The sequence below is a fragment of the Lineus longissimus genome, chromosome 12, assembly GCF_910592395.1.
Source record: "Lineus longissimus chromosome 12, tnLinLong1.2, whole genome shotgun sequence".
Taxonomy (NCBI): domain Eukaryota; kingdom Metazoa; phylum Nemertea; class Pilidiophora; order Heteronemertea; family Lineidae; genus Lineus; species Lineus longissimus.
This window is the reverse complement of record NC_088319.1, coordinates 1,027,785-1,049,189: the sequence shown is the minus strand read 5'-3', so window position 1 is coordinate 1,049,189 and position 21,405 is coordinate 1,027,785. Positions and strand designations below refer to the sequence as shown.

At 43.1% G+C, this 21,405-nt stretch overlaps 1 protein-coding gene across 1 annotated transcript in view; it reads left to right on the top strand.

Annotated features, from left to right (window-relative positions):
• Positions 1–21,405, top strand: part of LOC135497061 (basement membrane-specific heparan sulfate proteoglycan core protein-like) — an 89,563-nt gene that overhangs the window by 34,189 nt on the left and 33,969 nt on the right. Inside the window, exons 16-30 of the mRNA XM_064786753.1 lie at positions 9,433–9,578; positions 10,188–10,463; positions 11,029–11,123; positions 12,917–13,091; positions 13,416–13,688; positions 14,783–15,067; positions 15,518–15,663; positions 16,238–16,355; positions 16,705–16,828; positions 17,370–17,524; positions 17,796–17,968; positions 18,336–18,447; positions 18,982–19,095; positions 19,608–19,796; positions 20,284–20,601. Of these exons, the coding sequence (XP_064642823.1) occupies positions 9,433–9,578; positions 10,188–10,463; positions 11,029–11,123; positions 12,917–13,091; positions 13,416–13,688; positions 14,783–15,067; positions 15,518–15,663; positions 16,238–16,355; positions 16,705–16,828; positions 17,370–17,524; positions 17,796–17,968; positions 18,336–18,447; positions 18,982–19,095; positions 19,608–19,796; positions 20,284–20,601 (2,699 nt within the window). The remainder of the gene's footprint in view (positions 1–9,432; positions 9,579–10,187; positions 10,464–11,028; positions 11,124–12,916; positions 13,092–13,415; positions 13,689–14,782; positions 15,068–15,517; positions 15,664–16,237; positions 16,356–16,704; positions 16,829–17,369; positions 17,525–17,795; positions 17,969–18,335; positions 18,448–18,981; positions 19,096–19,607; positions 19,797–20,283; positions 20,602–21,405) is intronic.

Here is a 21,405-nt window from a genome sequence, read left to right as displayed (position 1 = left end):
GATGTCTTAAATCATGCCGGTTGGCTCTCCACCTCTGGTGGGTCATTCATGGTCATCCCGAGTCCAATTTCAAGATCTGCAAGTGCAACCTTCACCTGGCTTGTATACCTGTTGTATACCATTAAGTCATCCCCAAGTCTATGAAAATCCAAGATCCGCTGTCCTTGTTTTCCTGTAGAATGCTTGAACCTTAAAAATATGAGAATCGGAAATGATGCATTTATAGCGATGCCTAGCAATATGTCTTAAATCATGCCGGTTGGCTCTCCACCTCTGGTGGGTCATTCATGGTCATCCCGAGTCCAATTCCAAGATCTGCAAGTGCAACCTTCACCTGGCTTGTATACCTGTTGTATACCATTAAGTCATCCCCAAGTCCATGAAAATCCTAGATCCGCTGTCCTTGTGTTCCTGTAGAATGCTTGAACCTTAAAAATATGAGAATCGGAAATGATGCATTTATAGTGATGCCTAGCAAGATGTCTTAAATCATGCCGGTTGGCTCTCCACCTCTGGTGGGTCATTCATGGTCATCCCGAGTCCAATTCCAAGATCTGCAAGTGCAACCTTCACCTGGCTTGAAGACCTGTTGTATACCATTAAGTCATCCCCAAGTCCATGAACATCCAAGATCCGCTGTCCTTGTGTTCCTGTAGAATGCTTGAACCTTAAAAATATGAAAATCGGAAATGATGCATTTATAGCGATGCCTGGCAAGATGTCTTAAATCATGCCGGTTGGCTCTCCACCTCTGGTGGGTCATTCATGGTCATCCCGAGTCCAATTCCAAGATCTGCAAGTGCAACCTTCACCTGGCTTGTATACCTGTTGTATACCATTAAGTCATCCCCAAGTCCATGAAAATCCAAGATCCGCTGTCCTTGTGTTCCTGTAGAATGCTTGAACCTTTAAAATATGAGAATCAGAAATGATGCATTTATAGTGATGCCTAGCAAGATGTCTTAAATCATGCCGGTTGGCTCTCCACCTCTGGTGGGTCATTCATGGTCATCCCGAGTCTAATTCCAAGATCTGCAAGTGCAACCTTCACCTGGCTTGTATACCTGTTGTATACCATTAAGTCATCCCCAAGTCCATGAAAATCCAAGATCCGCTGTCCTAGTCTTCCTGTAGAATGTTTGAACCTTAAAAATATGAGAATCGGAAATGATGCATTTATAGCGATGCCTAGCAAGATGTCTTAAATCATGCCGGTTGGCTCTCCACCTCTGGTGGGTCATTCATGGTCATCCCGAGTCCAATTCCAAGATCTGCAAGTGCAACCTTCACCTGGCTTGTATACCTGTTGTATACCATTAAGTCATCCTCATGCAAGTCCATGAAAATCCAAGATCCGCTGTCCTTTGTAGAATGCTTGAACCTTAAAAATATGAGAATCGGAAATGATGCATTTATAGTGATGCCTGGCAAGATGTCTTAAATCATGCCGGTTGGCTCTCCACCTCTGGTGGGTCATTCATGGTCATCCCGAGTCTAATTTCAAGAACTGCAAGTGCAACCTTCACCTGGCTTGTATACCTGTTGTATACCATTAAGTCATCCCCAAGTCCATGAACATCCAAGATCCGCTGTCCTTGTGTTCCTGTAGAATGCTTGAACCTTAAACAGATGAGAATCGGAAATGATGCATTTATAGTGATGCCTAGCAAGATGTCTTAAATCATGCCGGTTGGCTCTCCACCTCTGGTGGGTCATTCATGGTCATCCCGAGTCCAATTCCAAGATCTGCAAGTGCAACCTTCACCTGGCTTGAATACCTGTTGTATACCATTAAGTCATCCCCAAGTCCATGAACATCCAAGATCCGCTGTCCTTGTGTTCCTGTAGAATGCTTGAACCTTAAACATATGAGAATCGGAAATGATGCATTTATAGTGATGCCTAGCAAGATGTCTTAAATCATGCCGGTTGGCTCTCCACCTCTGGTGGGTCATTCATGGTCATCCCGAGTCCAATTCCAAGATCTGCAAGTGCAACCTTCACCTGGCTTGTATACCTGTTGTATACCATTAAGTCATCCCCAAGTCCATGAAAATCCAAGATCCGCTGTCCTTGTGTTCCTGTAGAATGCTTGAACCTTAAAAATATGAGAATCGGAAATGATGCATTTATAATTATAGTGATGCCTAGCAAGATGTCTTAAATCATGCCGGTTGGCTCTCCACCTCTGGTGGGTCATTCATGGTCATCCCGAGTCCAATTCCAAGATCTGCAAGTGCAACCTTCACCTGGCTTGTATACCTGTTGTATACCATTAAGTCATCTCCAAGTCCATGAAAATCCAAGATCCGCTGTCCTTGTGTTCCTGTAGAATGCTTGAACCTTAAAAATATGAGAATCGGAAATGATGCATTTATAGCGATGCCTAGCAAGATGTCTTAAATCATGCCGGTATGCTCTCCACCTCTTGTGGGTCATTCATGGTCATCCCGAGTCCAATTCCAAGATCTGCAAGTGCAACCTTCACCTGGCTTGTATACCTGTTGTATACCATTAAGTCATCCCCAAGTCCATGAAAATCCAAGATCCGCTGTCCTTGTTTTCCTGTAGAATGCTTGAACCTTAAAAATATGAGAATCGGAAATGATGCATTTATAGTGATGCCTAGCAAGATGTCTTAAATCATGCTGGTTGGCTCTCCACCTCTGGTGGGTCATTCATGGTCATCCCGAGTCTAATTCCAAGATCTGCAAGTGCAACCTTCACCTGGCTTGTATACCTGTTGTATACCATTAAGTCATCCCCAAGTCCATGAAAATCCAAGATCCGCTGTCCTTGTGTTCCTGTAGAATGCTTGAACCTTAAAAATATGAGAATCGGAAATGATGCATTTATAGTGATGCCTAGCAAGATGTCTTAAATCATGCCGGTTGGCTCTCCACCTCTGGTGGGTCATTCATGGTCATCCCGAGTCCAATTCCAAGATCTGCAAGTGCAACCTTCACCTGGCTTGTATACCTGTTGTATACCATTAAGTCATCCCCAAGTCCATGAAAATCCAAGATCCGCTGTCCTTGTGTTCCTGTAGAATGCTTGAACCTTAAAAATATGAGAATCGGAAATGATGCATTTATAGTGATGCCTAGCAAAATGTCTTAAATCATGCCGGTTGGCTCTCCACCTCTGGTGGGTCATTCATGGTCATCTCGAGTCCAATTCCAAGATCTGCAAGTGCAACCTTCACCTGGCTTGTATACCTGTTGTATACCATTAAGTCATCCCCAAGTCCATGAAAATCCAAGATCCGCTGTCCTTGTGTTCCTGTAGAATGCTTGAACCTTAAAAATATGAGAATCGGAAATGATGCATTTATAGTGATGCCTAGCAAGATGTCTTAAATCATGCCGGTTGGCTCTCCACCTCTGGTGGGTCATTCATGGTCATCCCGAGTCCAATTCCAAGATCTGCAAGTGCAACCTTCACCTGTCTTGTATACCTGTTGTATACCATTAAGTCATCCCCAAGTCCATGAAAATCCAAGATCCGCTGTCCTTGTGTTCCTGTAGAATGCTTGAACCTTAAAAATATGAGAATCGGAAATGATGCATTTATAGCGATGCCTAGCAAGATGTCTTAAATCATGCCGAAAAAATCTCTGATGCCTAGCAAGATTTCTTAAATCTCACTGAAAAATCTCTGACCCTTAGCAGGTTATCTTAAAACTGGCTGAAAATTGCAGGAATGAGACACCTACCTTGACCTACCTCAACTACAATCATTCATAGTCATCCCACAGTCCATGAAAATCCAAGATCCGCTGTCCTTGTGTTCCTGTAGAATGCTTGAACCTTAAAAAAATGAGAATCGGAAATGATGCATTTATAGTCACCACTAGCAAGATCTTGCTGATAAATCTGATAAATCTGATTTGTAGTAGCAAATATTTCATCATGTGATACAGTCGGGGTTATTTCATAATGTGCCAGGTGGATGCAGGTAGGAAGTTCATGCAAGGTAAAGGCAATTATAGTGCTTGGCAGGTCAGGAGAGTTAAGTTGGGAAGAGGGGCAGTGCAGTCCGTGCGGGCAGTTATGGTGGTGAGGGAGAATGATATAACCCTGACAGTACCTAACATGAAACAGTTGCAAAGATAAGAGAACAAAAAATATCTCTTTGAAAAGTATCTTTTCTGAGTTCAAAGAAAGCATTATGCATGTGTCTGTGATGCACAGTAGTTGACACTTTGTAATGTGTGAATCTGTCAGCACAAACCTGTGCTCTGGGTAAACTCCATGCTCAAAGATCTCACGTTGGGCTTGGCTGGTTTCCTTGAGTGTGCAAGTGGGGCCATCGGCATTTAACGATTCAATAGGCTTTGGAAATAAGCTGAAAGATGCAACATGATTACTTAAACAGGGCTAGAGCATTAACTGGTCTGATCAGAGAGATTGCAGCTAGTATCCAGTGCCAGATGCTGGTACCACAGTCGACTCATTATCTGCTCCATTAGAGAACTACTCCAACGTGATTTCCTGAAGCTGCTTTCTCACCTTCTCTTGAAACCGGCACAATTCTGCGCTCATGAGGAAACTCAGGGCTCAGAGGTCTTACCTTGGTTGTCTTCCCTTTGTGGACTAGTTGGGTCATTCAGGGACAATTTGTTGAACTGCCGTCAAAAGTGTTACATCAAGTACCTGAAGTGATCCAAGCAAAGAGTCGAAAGAAAGAGATCACCAACAAACTGCAACAGTTCTGGCATGCATCAGCCGAAAAGTTGAAGAAACTAATTTCTGATGTTTGGCTCAAAGACTGTTGATATGTGACAACACGTCATGTGGGTCTTTGTGAGATTAGTTTTCTCTGCAACCCATGATGGAATGATGAACATCTTTAGTTCAACCTGGTTTCATTTATCAGTCAGTTTATTAGTTAGTTACCATTGTTATGCCTTAGAGGGGGCAGAATGGTACTGTTTAGACAAGAAGTCTCTCCAACAGCCACAAGTTTCTCTTCAAAAACATCTCAGCAACATGTTCGACCCAGGTAATCTGTCAGCTGGCTGACGAGTAGGTTGGGAATTGTGTGTGATCAGTTCTCTCAAAGACACCCGAGACAAGGATTAAAATCTTGTGTTTATAATTTACCATTGTTATGCCTTAGAGGGGGCAGAATGGTACTGTTTAGACAAGAAGTCTCTCCAACAGCCCCAGGTATCTTCTTGAATACATCCCAGTAACACGTATAACCCACGTAATCTTTCAGCAATGGCTGACGAGTAGGTTGGGAATTGTGTATGGTCAGCTTCTCAAAGACACCCAAGACAAGGATTGAAATCTCGTGTTTATAGGCTAACAATGCAAACACTTTCTGGCACCCGGTACAGGAAGCGAGTCGCCCTTCGCTAGTCCCCGACTTTGACACCGTTGCGAACGAATCAATTGATTAGCGGAGCGGTCCTTGGTATCGCCGCGGGGTGTTGTTCCGGAAATTGTTTGCAAAGCCAAGGAACCACCATCTGACATCCATAACAGCATATTCCCTTTACACTTGTTATAGTCGGGTGTACACCACAGTCGGGATGGCGGTGCCAGACAGTATTTTTTTCACTGTCGAGTTTTGAGTTGCTTTGTATTTGACCTCTGGTGCCTTACTGCTGAGGGATGCCTAATCCAAAATACAATTTCTTCAGGGATTGTTGTTTTCTCTCCCGCACCGGCCAATTCTGATAGAATTCATTTCACTTTCATTTGATGAAGTTGCCAAAGAAAAGGTCAGAAGCTGCTGTGGCTGTCAAGGACCATGATATTCCTATCTTTGAAGTTCTCTGCAACCCAAGATGGAATGATACACATCTCATGTTCAACCTGCTTTCATTTTGCAGTCAGTTTATTAGTTACCACTGTATGCCCCTAGAGGGGGCAGAAAAGCATGTGTCATCACATCATGTGGGTCATTGCGAGATAGTTTTTTCTGCAACCCGAGACAGAATGATACACATCTGATCAACAAAATCTGTATTTCTGAACAAAAATCTGCTGTGATGAGAAGATTAGAAGTTGGTATCATCTGTCAGGGTTCCATGAGGTTAACAAAAGCATAATCTGTTTTGATTTGGAAAGTAGAAAAGAAGTTGTACTTTACCCAACTTGGAGCAGCTAACACCAAGGCTGACGTGCCTCTAGTCATCACCAATGGAAAAATTCGAAAAAACTCCTTGGAAGAGAAAACAGGGAACCGAATATTCAAGTGTTGAAAAGCAGTTTGGAGCTAGGTTACCCTCCAAGAATCTACTGGCTACTAGACATAAAAGACATGAAATTTCGTTCCTCAAATTTAGATAAATTTGATCAGGCAGTTAATGAAAAATGAGAAACAGTTTTTTCCAAACACCTCAGCCCAAAGACAGACTGTGCACTGATTCAAAATGCACTGGGCAGTGGTTCTGCTAATTAAGTCATGTGACCCCCCAACCCATTTGATTCAATAGCCTATGCCTGTATTGTCTAGGCTGGCCTAATCCCTTGTCCATTGTCCCGGTGTCAGGCTGCCATGCCACTCCTTTGGTTATTGTCCACACAATAATTCTGTGACATAATGGTCAGATTAGGTTTGTTTAATGGAAAGTGTCACCAGATAATGTTTGGTTAACACAATTATTGAGGGTTCTGCTCTTTGAATTGAATTTCAATTCAGTTTCTTTATAGATTCTATACTAATTGGATATGCCAAGAATCTAATAACGGTTATTAAAAGACATACTGTACATACACAAATGTGATATCTTTTTATTACTATAGATAAGAACTGTGGACCAAAGAGTAGAGAGGCACACCTCTCCAGTGAATCTCTTTTGGCCTGATCATCGTTATTAAAAGACATACTGTACATACACAAATGTGATATCTTTTTATTACTATAGATAAGAACTGTGGACCAAAGAGTAGAGGGGCACACCTCTCCAGTGAATCTCTTTTGGCCTAATCATCATTGTGGGTCATCCATAATTATCAACAAGCACTTGTGTTTTGTGAGTTTTGTGAGAATATTGATCAACAATTTCAAGGAGATGTTTAAAAACATACATTTGTCACTGACTCCCTAGCCACAGGCACCTGAAAGATCTAGAATACAACACCAGCCCAGCTGATTAAACACTCATCAAAGCATGAGTGGTGTCACCTGCTGCAGGCACATGATTTAAAAACAAAACTTCCAACAAGTTTCCCATCAGATATCAGTTGATCAAATACATTCTTTTCTTCCTTGACATTTAACATTGACTTTAATAGGGATATATTAATCATATAAGGTGTATTCAGAGCTGGCTGAGACCACTCTCATCTTGAACTTCAACAATGATGATCTGTCAACGCTGTTGATGAGACACTTTTGTCATGTTGGCGAAGGAATACACCCAGGGTGCTGCAGGTCTCACGCTGATCTCACCAAGACAGCTGAATCCAGCTTCCAATAGCCTCTTCCTCTATGGTCATTAAGAACTTGATCCATTATCGAATGAGTTAGCAAGTAATTGGGTGATGGCCAGGTTCATCAGGTATAAAAATGACTGTTCTCAGGCAGTGCAGAGATTGGCTGTTTCCCAGCAGCATAAAGGCCTACTCTTCCACATGATTTGAACTGGGTATGTCTAAGCCAGCTCACCAAGGAAGTAAAGTACAAAGTTAGAAATCTCACCCAGTTGTGATATTTCAAACATTGCGACACAAGCTTACATAATATAGAATTCTTTTGACTGTTATGCAAGCACGCTCTGTCAAAGTGCTGAATTGTCAAGATAATCTTCAAAACAGTTTGCTACTTTGGCAAAACATGGATGAATTATGTGTCACTTGAATTTGCTGCACAAGTCAAATGACAACGGTGGGGATGTTGGCTCAGACAAGCCATGTAAACAAAACATTAAGATCTTCCTTTCAGCCATCTTGTTTGTAATGTAATGTAATGTAAATACCATATTTCTATAGCGCCCGTTTCAAGCAAAATGCTCGTTCACGGGCGCTTTACAGATAAAAAGATCACACCTGACTAAACAGCTCTGTCTTCAACAATCCGCGAAATTCCTTAAGGGGTGGGCTGCCCGGATGTTGGTCGGCAGCCGGTTCCAGAGCGTGGGGGCCGAGTGGCCAAATGCCCGCTCGCCGTATGTTCTTATTGCACGCGGAACTACAAGTGATAGGTCGTGTGCTGACCGCAGGTGCCTTTCTGGCTCATAGACATTGATCATCTCAACGAGGTACTGAGGGGCCCGACCGTGCAGGCTCTTCCAGATGAGCACCAATGTTTTAAATCTAATTCGCTGCTCCACAGGCAGCCAATGTTACTGTCTCAGGACTGTTTGTCCCGTTATCAGGGCACGTTTCGTAACTACTGAAGCTATTGACTTGAAACTTGGTACACATGTTCCCCCATGTAATGGCACCTGGGTGACCAAATTTTAGTCCGGTCTGATTCCTGATTTGGCCACCAGGGGGCCAAAACTGAAAACATAAAAAGTGTGATATGTCTCTTATCAATGATCCGTTTTCAATAAAAAGTTTATGGTAGGTACTCCTAGAAAGGATACATCACATATCGTACGGGTTTTTGATTTGACTTTCTTTTCAAGGTCACAGAGGTCAAATGGCGTAAATTGGCCGTTAGGATGTAACTATGGTACGTTTCTAAACTGCAATGACTATTGATCCCAAATTTGGTACACATCTACCCCTTAGTCAGGTGATCTCAGGGACTGAAGTTCGGTCCAATATGATTCACCACTTGACCCCCAGGGGGCAAAATCCAAAAACCTTAAAAATGTGATTGTTCCTTAACTTCTTGCCCGATTGCCACCAATTTGATATCATGGGTACATCTAACCACCATACAGTATATTGCACAATGTTTTTAATTTGACCTTCTTGTCAAGGTCACAGAGGTCAAATGGCGTAAGTTTGCCATCAGGCCGTACTATGGCACGTTTCTTAACCGCAATGACTATTGATCACAAATTAAGTACGCATGTACCCCTTGGTCAATTGATCTCAGGTACCGAAGTTTGGTGCGATCTGATATGCCGTTTGGCCTCCAGGGAGGGGGCCAAATCCAAAATTCTTCAAAATGCTATTATTCCTTAATTACTTGCCCGATTGGCTCCAATTTTGTATCATAGGTACATCTAATTCTAACAACCATTCAATGTGTCACCCGGGTCTTTTTTGATTTGACCTACTTTTCAAGGTCACAGAGGTCAAATATACTGTAAATTGGCCATTTTGGGGAAATTGTAACTGCTTGGACCTACATCAAACCTAACACTACATGACACAATGCCATGCTCTTTATCCATCTTTCCTCCACATGAGGTGAGCACAATTCTCTTATATCATATTAATGGCCCTGGTCATTTTATTTTAAATTGTCGAAACGAAGATAAAATAGAAGAAAACGTAATGTCTGTTTGTCCATTCCTAGATTTGCACCAACCTGTCGCCGAGATACTGATGGAGGTGTGACGTGTTTGCGATGTGAGCAAGGCTACGTCGGCCGGAACTGTGAGCGATGCGACACTGGTTATACCGGCAACCCGATGGTCCCTGGTGGATCATGCCAAAAAGTTGGTGAGTTTTGATTTGATGGGATACCAAAGCGCTGAAAATGAGTGCTTTGGTCATTGTGACAACATGACGATTTAGATTAGAAGATGGCCACCATTTGGTTAAAGGTCCCAATCATATGTCTTTTCTATTGATTACATTACTAATAATCAGTGATTTGTGGAATGCTTAGCACTATGAAGAAGTTGATTTTTAAACTTATTGACAGGGCCTGTCATCGCTGAGGTCAAAGGGTTAATCCCGTTCCAGTTCAATTTCTCATGTGATAGCCAATTAGGTGAAAGTATTTACACAATAATGATAAGCAGTTGGGCGAGGTAAAGCGTTGTGAGGCTGCATCATCAGTTTGTTTTGAATCGAGTACAAACATGTCATTTCGAAATTAAAGGATCACTCAAAACAGGAATATGTTCACGAAGTGACCAGAAGAGAATTTACTCTCACGTAGTACAGCAGAACTATTCATCACACTGTCCAACCAGATAAAGTTCTGTTAATGCGCATATCAAGCTCAACACACGATGGCTAACTAGCAACTGCCTACTGTACCTTTAACATGCAAAAATAATGAGTGGGCTGATCCTTTAAATCTGCAACAAACTTATTTTTCAGCTATATCAAGAGAACCTGTCGTTACTGTCTACCCCAACCGCGTTACAAAGATGACAGGAGACGTTGTACGCTTCACCTGTAACGTACAAGGTCCGCAGCCAATGCGGGTCACATGGGCTCGTACAAACGGGCGTCCATTACCTCGGCGGGCAAGCGTCACGGCAGACAACTCCTTATCGATAAACGGGTTGATTTCCTCCGATGGCGGAGGGTACACGTGTACGGCCGTCAACACGTACGGACGGACAGAGGGGACGGTGTTGCTTAAAGTGATGGGTGAGTTTGTCGACGAGGGACCGAAGCGCGGCGATATATCATTCGCCGATGCACCGGCGGCGCCAGATGCTGACAAACCGGTCGATGAGAACAGTGACGCGAGTGTTTTCAGTTTCTTAAATAGACTCTTTAAATCAGTTTTCTGAAGGGCGTCCCCGTTTCATTTGAAAATAGTGTAAACCTGCAGACTCTGAGCAATCAGTTTTGCCTGTCTATGCGGACTCACCAACTTTCTGAGAGGGCCTAGCAAGCTTTTGTCAAATGTTAACTCTTTATTGCTTACATCATTCATGCATAAGATTACTTTGCCTGTAACACTTGTACCAGCAGACAGTCTTGATTCTTTCTAACTTGGTTGTCAGCTTGATGGTTTTGTTTGCTAAGTTTCCCATCTATCATCTCGGGAGGGTGGCACGCCATCAGTTGGCTCGCATGTCGTGTGGGTGTACCGTTTTGCAGGGATGAATATAGAGTAAACAAATTGTATAACATATTTATATTAAAGTCTGTATAATAACCTTCAATTTTGTTCTTTTATTTCAAATATTATCGTCAATGCTTTCAGTGATACAAGACATCACGGTTCGCGTCGAAGAACCAAAGTTTTTGACGGTAGATGCTGGTACTACTGTGCGGTTCGTCTGCGCGGGAATCAGTCAGGTCAGAGGTCAAGTTTTGTAATTTGCATGCCTGCTGTCTGATATGCTTTTCGCTTGCTTTTTGCATAACATCATGTGATAACTGCTTTAACCCTTTCAGAAGTTGGGAAACATATCCTGATTTACAGTTTTTGGGAACTGAAAGTTATTTCACTGGCCCTGGCTGCTTTGTTGTTGCGTTTACCTCACTTCTCACTTCTATCATGTGACCATCATTAACCCATGGGTGCCCAAGCAACAAGATCTACGATTTTGGTCTGATGGAGTGATTGTACCTTCTTCTGATGGAGTGATTGTAATTTCTTCCAAAATGTTCACTGCCCTGGCTGCTTTGTCATTGGTTTGGCCTTACTGCTAACTTCTAACCCACAACCATCATTAACCCTTGGTTGCCCCAACATGGAGGTCTCCAATTTTTGGTGATAAAAAACAGAGTGCCCCACAACTGAGGTTCGGGGACAAAGTTAAAACAGCTTCATTGCAAAACAAGATATACAGTGGAACCCCGGTAACACGACCACTCATGGGACCGAGGTTGAATGGTCGCGTTACCGGGGTGGTCGCGCTAGTGAAGTTGAAAATCGGGGGACAAATTGCATGATTAGGTTTTCCCGCCAAAATTGTTGAACTTATTCATCGGTTCAAAATTCTGAAAAATTTTCAAAGCCAAGACATTTTTTGGGCTGATGATGTTTCTTCATTTTGAGCAGAAAAAAAACAAGTGAAAAAAATAATTGGACTTAGAACATTTTTCATCTTTCAGAGTTGAATTTTTTCATAAGTTTAAAATTCTGAAAACTTTTCAAAGCCAAAAAAATATCCGTTTTGGCCATTTTGAGAAAATTGGCATCAAAGTTGGAATTTCGCTTAAAATTCAATGGACTTTTTGTAATTAGGGTTTCATTATTGACCAAATTGCTCTGAAATCGGAAGGACAAATCAGTCATCATACGGGGAATGCCATGGTAAGGTTAACTCCAAAATGTTGTGAAAAAAGTCGATGGTGCTATGGCCGAAGTCTCGAACGGCGCATGCAGCTGGAATTTATCCCAGTTTTCAAAGCATTAAACGACTGAGATCTATCTGGATAGGATGTGCATTGATGATTACAAACCGTCGAGGATTTTAAAACGTATGGAGTTTTGATCAGGAATTGCAATCATCGCAGACATCTAATCATGTATTCATTTGATTCGATCAGGTCAGTGGCGTTATGGTAAGGTTTTATAGCTCTTTTAACCCGCTTTTTCTTCGCCTGTCTGCTGCTCTTTATATCTACGCATCGCACTGTTCATAAAACCCTTTTGAAATTTCCCAAACTGTAATAATGACACAATCTTGCGACAAAAACGGTACAACGATTTCCTGTCTCACGTATTGTCTTCAATGTATAGTTACTTAATCCTGTATAGAGGGCGGTTACGGGAGGTTTTATCAAGTGTACAGAAGTCGCCGTTTGGAGGAGAGATTGGTAATTCTAAGTTCTTGATTTTTGATAGGGACACAGGATTGACAATGCCTTGGAAGTTGCCACAACCTCTATTGTAAAAAATATTTCTACTTGGACAGATTGTTTGGGTGACAGTTACATAAACAAAACAGAAATCTTCTTCGTAAAAAAACGAAAATTCAAGTGGATGCCATATTTTCATAAAATGGGCTTTAGTTCTGTGTCTGATATTTCAAGGAGAGTTGCTAGAAAAAGAACCTGTTTTTAGAAGCACATGTGGGATTTTCTCCCTTAGAATGTTCCCATATTTTGCCCTCAGCTCATGATGCTTCCCTTCCTCACAGGTCACCTACAACCTGCTATGGACCAAGCAAGGAGGGAATCTGCCTGACCAGGCTATGGATGAGAACGGTGTCCTTACTATCCCTAACGCCAAGCTTGAAGACTCGGGAACGTACGTCTGTACGGGATCCAACCCGTTCAGCATTGACACTGATATCGCTACACTAACGGTTGGAGGTAAGTCATGTGTTATCAATGCTTTATATGTTCACTTCAGCACCAACCGACGTAAATGTACGTTTGGCTCCCTATAGTTTCAAGGCGAAAAACGTAGGTATACGTCTCTATGAACTGAATTCGAACTTTGTGTTAAAAACATGAGAATTTATACTTCCAGATGTGTTAAACCTCTTAATGACGTTGATATATCTTGCAATTCACAAGACTAGGTCTATAAAATGCTATTAATGCCAAGTGTGGACAAATTTGCATTCATTATAAACTACAATGACAGCAATTTGTATTCCCATACCGGAGCCTTGTGTTTTTCTGCTCTTCCAGTTACTGTGGAGTCGCCAACTGTACGCATCGAACCTCGCTACCAGGCAGTCAACTATGGCGAACGCGTTGAATTCCGCTGTATCGCCATGGGCCGCCCAGAGCCCACACTGGAGTGGGCGCGTACAAGCGGGCAGCTGAACTCCGAGGCTACATTTATCAACGGTGTCTTCATCATTCCGTTCGCACGGAAGACGGACGAAGCTGAGTATGCCTGTAAAGCATCGAACACGGCTGGAGAAGCTTCAACGAAGACGATCCTTTATGTGAAGGGAGGTATGTAGGGTAAACGTTTAAATGAGTGGGTGGGGCTTTTCAGGAAGTTTTCAAAGGATTTGCCGTTTCCCCGAAATAGAATCAATTGTGATACCAATGGTACCATCATAAAGTGCTCCCTGAGAGCTTTGCAATGAATGGTCATGTCTATAGGTTTACTGATAGTACCATTAGAAGCTGTCACAGAGAGCTGTTTGAATGAGTCGGTGTTGCTTTTCAGGAAGTTTTCAAAAGATTTGTCATTTCCCCGAAATAGAATCAATCATGACACCAATGGTACCAAAATATGGTGCTCTCTGAGAGCTTTCCAATGAATGGTCATGTCTATAGGTTTACTAACAATACCATTAGAAGCTGTCACAGAGAGCTGTTTGAATGAGTCGGTGTTGTTTTTTAGGGAGTTTTCAAAAGATTTGTAATTTCCCTGAAATAGCATCAATTGTGACACCAATGGTACCATCATAAAATGCTCCCTGAGAGCTTTCCAATGAATGGTCATGTCTATAGGTTTACTAATAATACCATTAGAAGCTGTCACAGAGAGCTGTTTGAATGAGTCGGTGTTGCTTTTCAGGAAGTTTTCTAAAGATTTGCCGTTTCCCCGAAATAGAATCAATTGTGATACCAATGGTACCATCATAATGTGCTCCCTGAGAGCTTTCCAATGAATGGTCATGTCTATAGGTTTACTAACATTACCATTAGAAGCTGTCACAGAGAGCCTTCAAATGAAAGGTCGTGTCCATAGGTCCACTAATAGTACCATAAAAAGTGCTCACTGAGAGCTTTCCAAAGTATGGTCATGTCTATAGGTGTAGTAATGGTACAACCAGACAGTCCACATTGAGAACATTCACATGAATGGTCATATGAATAGGTAGTTACTTTGTTTCTTGGATAACTGCATGTGACTATCATTCCACAGCAAGTTTCAACATCAGTCCTTACTCCTCAATGAGAGCTTTGCTCAAAAATTGACCTGCAAGGATAACAGTGTCATCTTCACATGCTCATGCTTTCATGAACATGAAACCTGACTAAAGCTTATCTCCAGTAATGACTGAAATCAACATTGTATTCGTTTTGCTTTTCAGACGCAGGACCAAATTTTGCCCTCTTGCGACGCTCTGAGTTGACAGTTCCTGTCGGCGCCGAGGCCCGGTTCATCTGTTCCGTCCGAGGCACCCAGCGTGCCACCATCACCTGGAGCAAGCAGGGCGCACAGCAGCTTCCACAGGGGTCAAGGGTCGAGAGGGGTGAACTGATTATACCGAATGTGAGGAAAGTGGATGCTGGGAATTATGAGTGTCATGTGAGGGTTACAACCGGCGAGACGGGTACTGTCATCGCGACACTGTATGTAGTTGGAGGACAGCAAGGTTCGTGCAGTATTCTAAACACCTTTGGCGCAGGATAGGAACGTTTGTGATAATACGTTAGGTCTCGTTTTCATAAGATGGCAAACGCTCACTATGAGCCCTTTAAGAATAGAAATTGATACCACGAATTCTTGTAAGATTCTTAGTTGAAATCTTTACTGTGAATCTTGCAAGAATCTTGTGACTAATCTACGTATTATTTGTACACGAAAGTGAATAAGATTCTTAGATAACTTAAGATTCTTACTTAAGAAGTGAATAAGATTCTTAGATAACTTAAGATTCTTACTTAAGAAGTGAATAAGATTCTTAGATAACTTAAGATTCTTACTTAAGAAGTGAATGAGATTCTTAGATAACTTAAGAATCCTATCTAGCTTTTCGATATAACGCTGCTAGGTTATAGTTTATTAGAAAGTGTGATGATGACATCTTTTATTTTACTTCCAGAATCGCACCCCGCGGCCAGCATTGATCCCGCCCAGCTCATCCTCGCCCAGGGTACGTCGGGCACCTTACGATGTGTCGTCACGGGACAGCCCCAGCCAAGGATCACGTGGCAGTGGAGTGGGGGAGACCTCACTAGTAACCATCAGGTACTTAGCCACTAACTTTACGATTCCGGCAATGTGACATTGGCATTTTAGCAGCATATTTTTGCAAGTAAAGACAGTCATATAGACAACTTTTTTTTTTCGAGACTCAAAACCGAGGTTCCTTGTACCTGGTGTCTGTGCCAGGGCAAGCTAAGACCCAACCAAGTGAGAAACATGAGTAGCTTGCGTGGACTCTATCTCTCTCGCCAAAGTCGGACCACTAGGCCAATAAACCCAATTGGTGCCTTAAACCGTAGTGGCACGCAGGATATGCTCATCCCGCCTTGGAGGAGGATTACTCCTAGGAGAATGACCCCTCCAAGTGCAGAGCGAACGCAGAAGAAGAAGAAGACAATTTTTTCTCATGGAAAATTGTTCAGGCTTTTACTCTGAGCATCCATCATTTCTGTGATTTGTTATGATTATTGAAGCCAATCAGAGAAGGCGCTGTTGTTAATAATGCTGTGTCATTTTCACAGACACAGACACTTGTATGTAACTTTTGATCTTCGACATTGACTTAACTTCAGTCGTAAAAGTCTATTGAAAGAGACATGAATATTTCAAATTTCAGGTCAACAATGATGTCCTCCGAATCGTTCGAGCATCTCTGAGTGATCGAGGAATCTACAAGTGTATCGCGCGGAACTTTATCGGAGAGAATCAAGCAAGCGCCAGGGTTGAAGTCGAAAGTAAGTGGATTGTTATAGTATGACTTGAACCCATTTCAAGACTGGAACTTTACATTGGAATACTGCGCAAGACTTAGTATGTCCAAAACAAACACTGATCCGGACAACAGTAGCACCGTGGAAGAGAGTCGGCCTCATGATCAAGAGGTCGTGGGTTCGACTCCCAGCTGAGTCACTGCTTGGTTCCCTGACTGGTCGAGTGCAAGTGAGCACCTTCTGGTTGCTCCTTGAAACCCCTGATTGATTTCTGGTCATCCAAGGTTATCCACTGTATATTCAAAATGATCATACTTGCTGTCAAAATTAAGGAAGTTTAGTCCCTATCAGTTATTGTTGCTGTATATTCCAGGGCGTGAACCCCCTCAAGTCGAGATCTTCCCCAAGACCCAGCAGACGATGACTGCTGGTAGCAGTGCTCTGTTCCAGTGCCGAGTCACTGCAGGCTACCCGAAACCAACATTATCATGGCGAAGGTAACACTGGAGCATATCTTTATTAGGCCTAGTGTGTCAGTCGGAAATATCTGTCACAGGCTACTGCGTGAAACTTGGAACATGCGTGCCCATGTACCTATTGCAGGCAGGCCTTTGAATGAGACATAAATCTGAAGTTCATTATCTGTTCACCTGGGGAAACAAAATATCCCACCAAGTGAGAAACATGAGCATGGTTTGTGGTGGACTCTAGCTCTGGCTGAAGACCGAGTCACTAGGCCAATCAATCCAATTGGTGCCTAACTAAAGTGGCTCATTCAAATTGCTCCTCCATCCTTGGAGGTGGAATACTCCCTGGAGAATGATACCACCAATTAGAAAGTTTACACTGACGAATAAGGAAGATGACTGTAGCCTTCTGTGACAAGCCCTCTTGCTTAAAAAAACCAATACACCGCAGATTATCCTCTGGCACACAAACAGTCTGATCGATTGATTTTCTCATCAGCCATGCGACAAGATGATAAAATCTCCTGCCAGAACTTTGCTGAGTTTTAACCCATTTATTGCTTGTTTCCAGAGCGGAGGGCCAAAGACTGACGGCCAACACCCAGATCCTTGAAAATGGCGTGATCAGATTTGACCGAATCAACGGACCGGAGCAGGGATCCTACATCTGTACGGCAACCAACACCGCTGGAACCACGACTGCAACAGCTACTCTCAGAGTCCAAGGTAGGTGGAGACGCATTTAGAGCTTTCCGCCCTTTTAGCCAAGCACATCAACTTGAGTTTTTGAGACCGTAGTCCCTATTACACAAAGAGATCTGCCTAGAGCCTCGTATCATGTGGCGTTTGAACCAGGGACCTCTTTCAAGATTCGAATGGGCAACTAGACCATATCTCAGCTCTATTCATATCAATGGCCAGTATAATAGATCCATATCTTTAGTGTGACGAAACAACCCATACTGGGCCTACTCCAATCATCTTAATCTTTTTCCAGCCATTCCGCGCATCACTGTCCAGCCGACCAGCCCGATCCGAGTCCGTGTTGGTCAACCTGTGGTGTTTGAGTGCCGAGCTGAAGGTGAACCAAACCCCAATGTCTACTGGCAGAGGGTTCAGCCGCGGGGAACCGCAGCCTCTCCGAGTTCAGACCCCCGGGCTGTATCCAGGGTAAGTTCTCAATTAACGAATTTCAAGGCCTTCCCCCAACCCCAAACACTGAGTTACGGAATAACTGGCCTGACATTCACTGGTAGTGGCAGGGCATGGCCTAGAGAGACCATTGCTAATTTCCAAGGTTACAGAGGTCAAATTCTCTCTAACCGGAACGGTATCCGTATTCATGTCATGGCCCGCAGGTGGGCACATGGCCTACCCTGGCAACTTTATTTCTGGATCAGCCTCTTGAACGGTGTATCGCAATATATGTTAGTTTTTGTTCAGTTGTGGTTTATCTTGCTGGTGTCTCGCAGGTAAATCCATGTTACTTCGAATAATTTCAGATGCTCTGATCTTCATGTAGCCTGTTTTATTTCAGCCTGGATTAGCCCGATACACGATCAATGCTGCTGCAGTGACAGATGCTGGTCTTTACATCTGCATCGCCTCAAATGATGCTGGAAGAGTTGAAGAAAGAATGGAAATAATAGGTATGCCCCTAGGTATAGCACTCGGCACTTGGAGGTGATTTTCACTAGATATATTCCTCCAAGGCGGGATGAGGGTTTTGCGTGACACTACTGTTAGTCACGAATATCGCCATTTGGTTTATTGGCCTAGTGACTCAAGCTTCGGCCAGAGGTTGATGTTGCATGTTGCCCGCTTGGTGAGACACAGATGCAAGGAGCCTCGGTTTTACGGCGCATTCGATGGACTGTGAAGAGCCAGGAATTTGAGTTACTTGAAAGTCACGCCGGTTCATTCAGAAATACGATACTGGGTTCTCCCAGGAACCTGGGCCCTATTGCGTGGAAGCCAGCAGTGTTAACCACTAGACTATGAGGTTCTTCATCCCCTGAGGCCAAATAAAAATACAATTGTTGTTTGTACTACCAATATTTTTCGAAAATGATATTTTGATTACACAAACATAAAAAGTTGCAGAATCAAAGTGATGTTGATGACGCCCTTGAGTTTAGAAGTAGGCCTGCATGTAAAGTTATTACAATTTCCTTTTCCTTTAGTGGTTGGTGAGCCGACCGTCCCTCCACTGCCCAATGGAGGCATCAGCATCGATGGTGCCAGACTAAAGAGGATTAAGATTGGTGAAAACGTTGAGTTTACCTGCCGTGCCCAAGGTAAGCCCATACTTTGACTATTTCTGATTCGTCCTGATGAAGAATAAGTCCACCTCTTCCCTTGGGGAGATACTTGATTGGCTCGTGGATATGGTGATATAGTTGTAATGATGGCATGATTCCTTCTAGCTTAGACTAAAGGGAATTTCTCTTTAGCTCAGTTGGTAGAGTGTTTTCCTTTTAATCTGGAGGCCCTGTTTTTACCACGGTTGCCTTTGATGTTTTTCGTCTGTTTTACTTGGTGCCCAACATGGTAAGTGGTACGAATGATTCATGATGCTGGATAATGTAAGGTTGGATATGTATGGTTGTGTTTTTGATATGGCAGCGACGAACCACCTTAGGGCTTTATCCTCTCACTCGAGCCTCATGAAATCTCGTAAACCATCTAATATTTAGAGTGGTTTCTTAACAGCAATGACCATTATCTCAAATTCGATACATGTGTATGTACCCCTTGGTAAGGTGATTTCAGAAAATCGCTTTTAGAGTTTTCAATTCGACACTTTCAGATGCCGCCCTTGAGCTTCACTGGAGCCGAGATCGCGGTATTCTACCCGTCAGTCATCGCGTACGCTCTGGTGTCCTCTATCTTTACAACGCACAACCGGAATACTCCGGGCGTTATATCTGTTCCGCATCTGCCACTCATGACGGAGAATCGTATAGAGAATATGTGGATCTCGTTGTTGTCGGTGTTGGTGAGTATGAACAGAGGTTCAGTTTTGTCATATTGTAAACCATAAATCCACTAGTCAAAAGTCTAGTATTTGTCCTTAAACCGTCACGCTCAGGTGTATGCTGAAATGACGTTTGACACTGATCACCCCGTGGAATCAGCTGCAACCCCTCCAAGCATTTCTCGCCTCCCCGAGTACTGGCCAACCACCTCTCCGAGACTATCCATCCTTGAATAGCCAACACTTGTCCTTTTTATTGACAGTTCATCAAACCAACAGCTTCCTCACTGTGGCGAGGCTATGCCATGACACTGAAGGGGCCATGAGCAGCTCGGTGCAGTAGCAGTTCATTCCACAAGATATTGACACCCCAGAGTGCATTTGTGGAGACCTATGATACATAAATGACATTTCTTGTTTTCATGAAATCACAGAACTACTTGTGGTGGTGCAGAAATTTGGTAGTTTGCATGATTCAAAAATTCACAAGATGAATTTCTGTTTCCAGTCCTTCCAAAGATCAGTATCGGTGATGGCATCAAAGAGGTTAAGGATGGTGATCCAGCACAACTCATCTGTGATGTCACAACCGAAGGAAGCGTCGAGATTAAATGGGAACGGGTCGAGGGAACGATCGCCGCATACGCTGTTGATGACGGATACGGTTACCTCAGATTCCCGTATGTTACCCAGAGCGATGCTGGACGGTATCGCTGCGTTGCAAGAAATGACGCTGGGAGTGTTAACGCTATTTTGGAATTGTTCATCATTAATAACGTAACTGGTGGTGTGTTGACAGGAGATGGGGATGCGGATTATGATGACGGTACGTACATTTTCTCCAACGAGGACATTTGTCAGGGCAGCCCACCCTACCTTGGCAGCTTACCATCCTAGAAAGAACAACGCACCTTGCTCTAGAATTTTGAAGAAAAAAAGGGCTTCTGCTGGGCATTCTACCTAATTGTTGCAGATGGGTAAAACTTCTTGAATATCAGGGGTACGCATGAGCCTACCATGAGAAATGCCTGTGAAGAACCCTGGTGTATGATGCTGGTGATAAAGTCACTTTCCGATAAGCTCTGACGCATGATTTCCAGCTGATTTTCAGTCCAAGGCATTCCAGACAAGACTAAACATGTTGGATAGTACAATTAGAATCCTTCTTGTACTGGCACATGATAGAGTCACCTGGTGTAGAATAGTCAATTTAGATGCTACCTTAGTAGTGACATGTCACAGAGAGAGAGTGACTGGTATTCGGAATATCAGAAATTTTACACAAGCCTCGGAGTCCATGATTGAGCCTGAGTCATTGTAAAAGTGAATGAAAATGTTCAAATCATATTTTCAATCTCTCCTCTACATGTAAGGTAGAATGGGGTAATTGTAGCCCCAGTTTAATTGTAGCCCCTGCCTATGATGTTGACTGATATCCCCATGCATCAAACAATGGCGGGGTTACAAATAAACCGGGGCTACAATTACCCCATCCTACCCTACATGTACCTGCATGCGCGTGTTCCCAAAACGGGCAACAAGGTTACGTATTCATTCCATGCTTCGTTCCGTAAGTACTAAATCAACAGGCACGGTGATCGTCAGTTTTGAGTATCGCAGTAATCTCAGC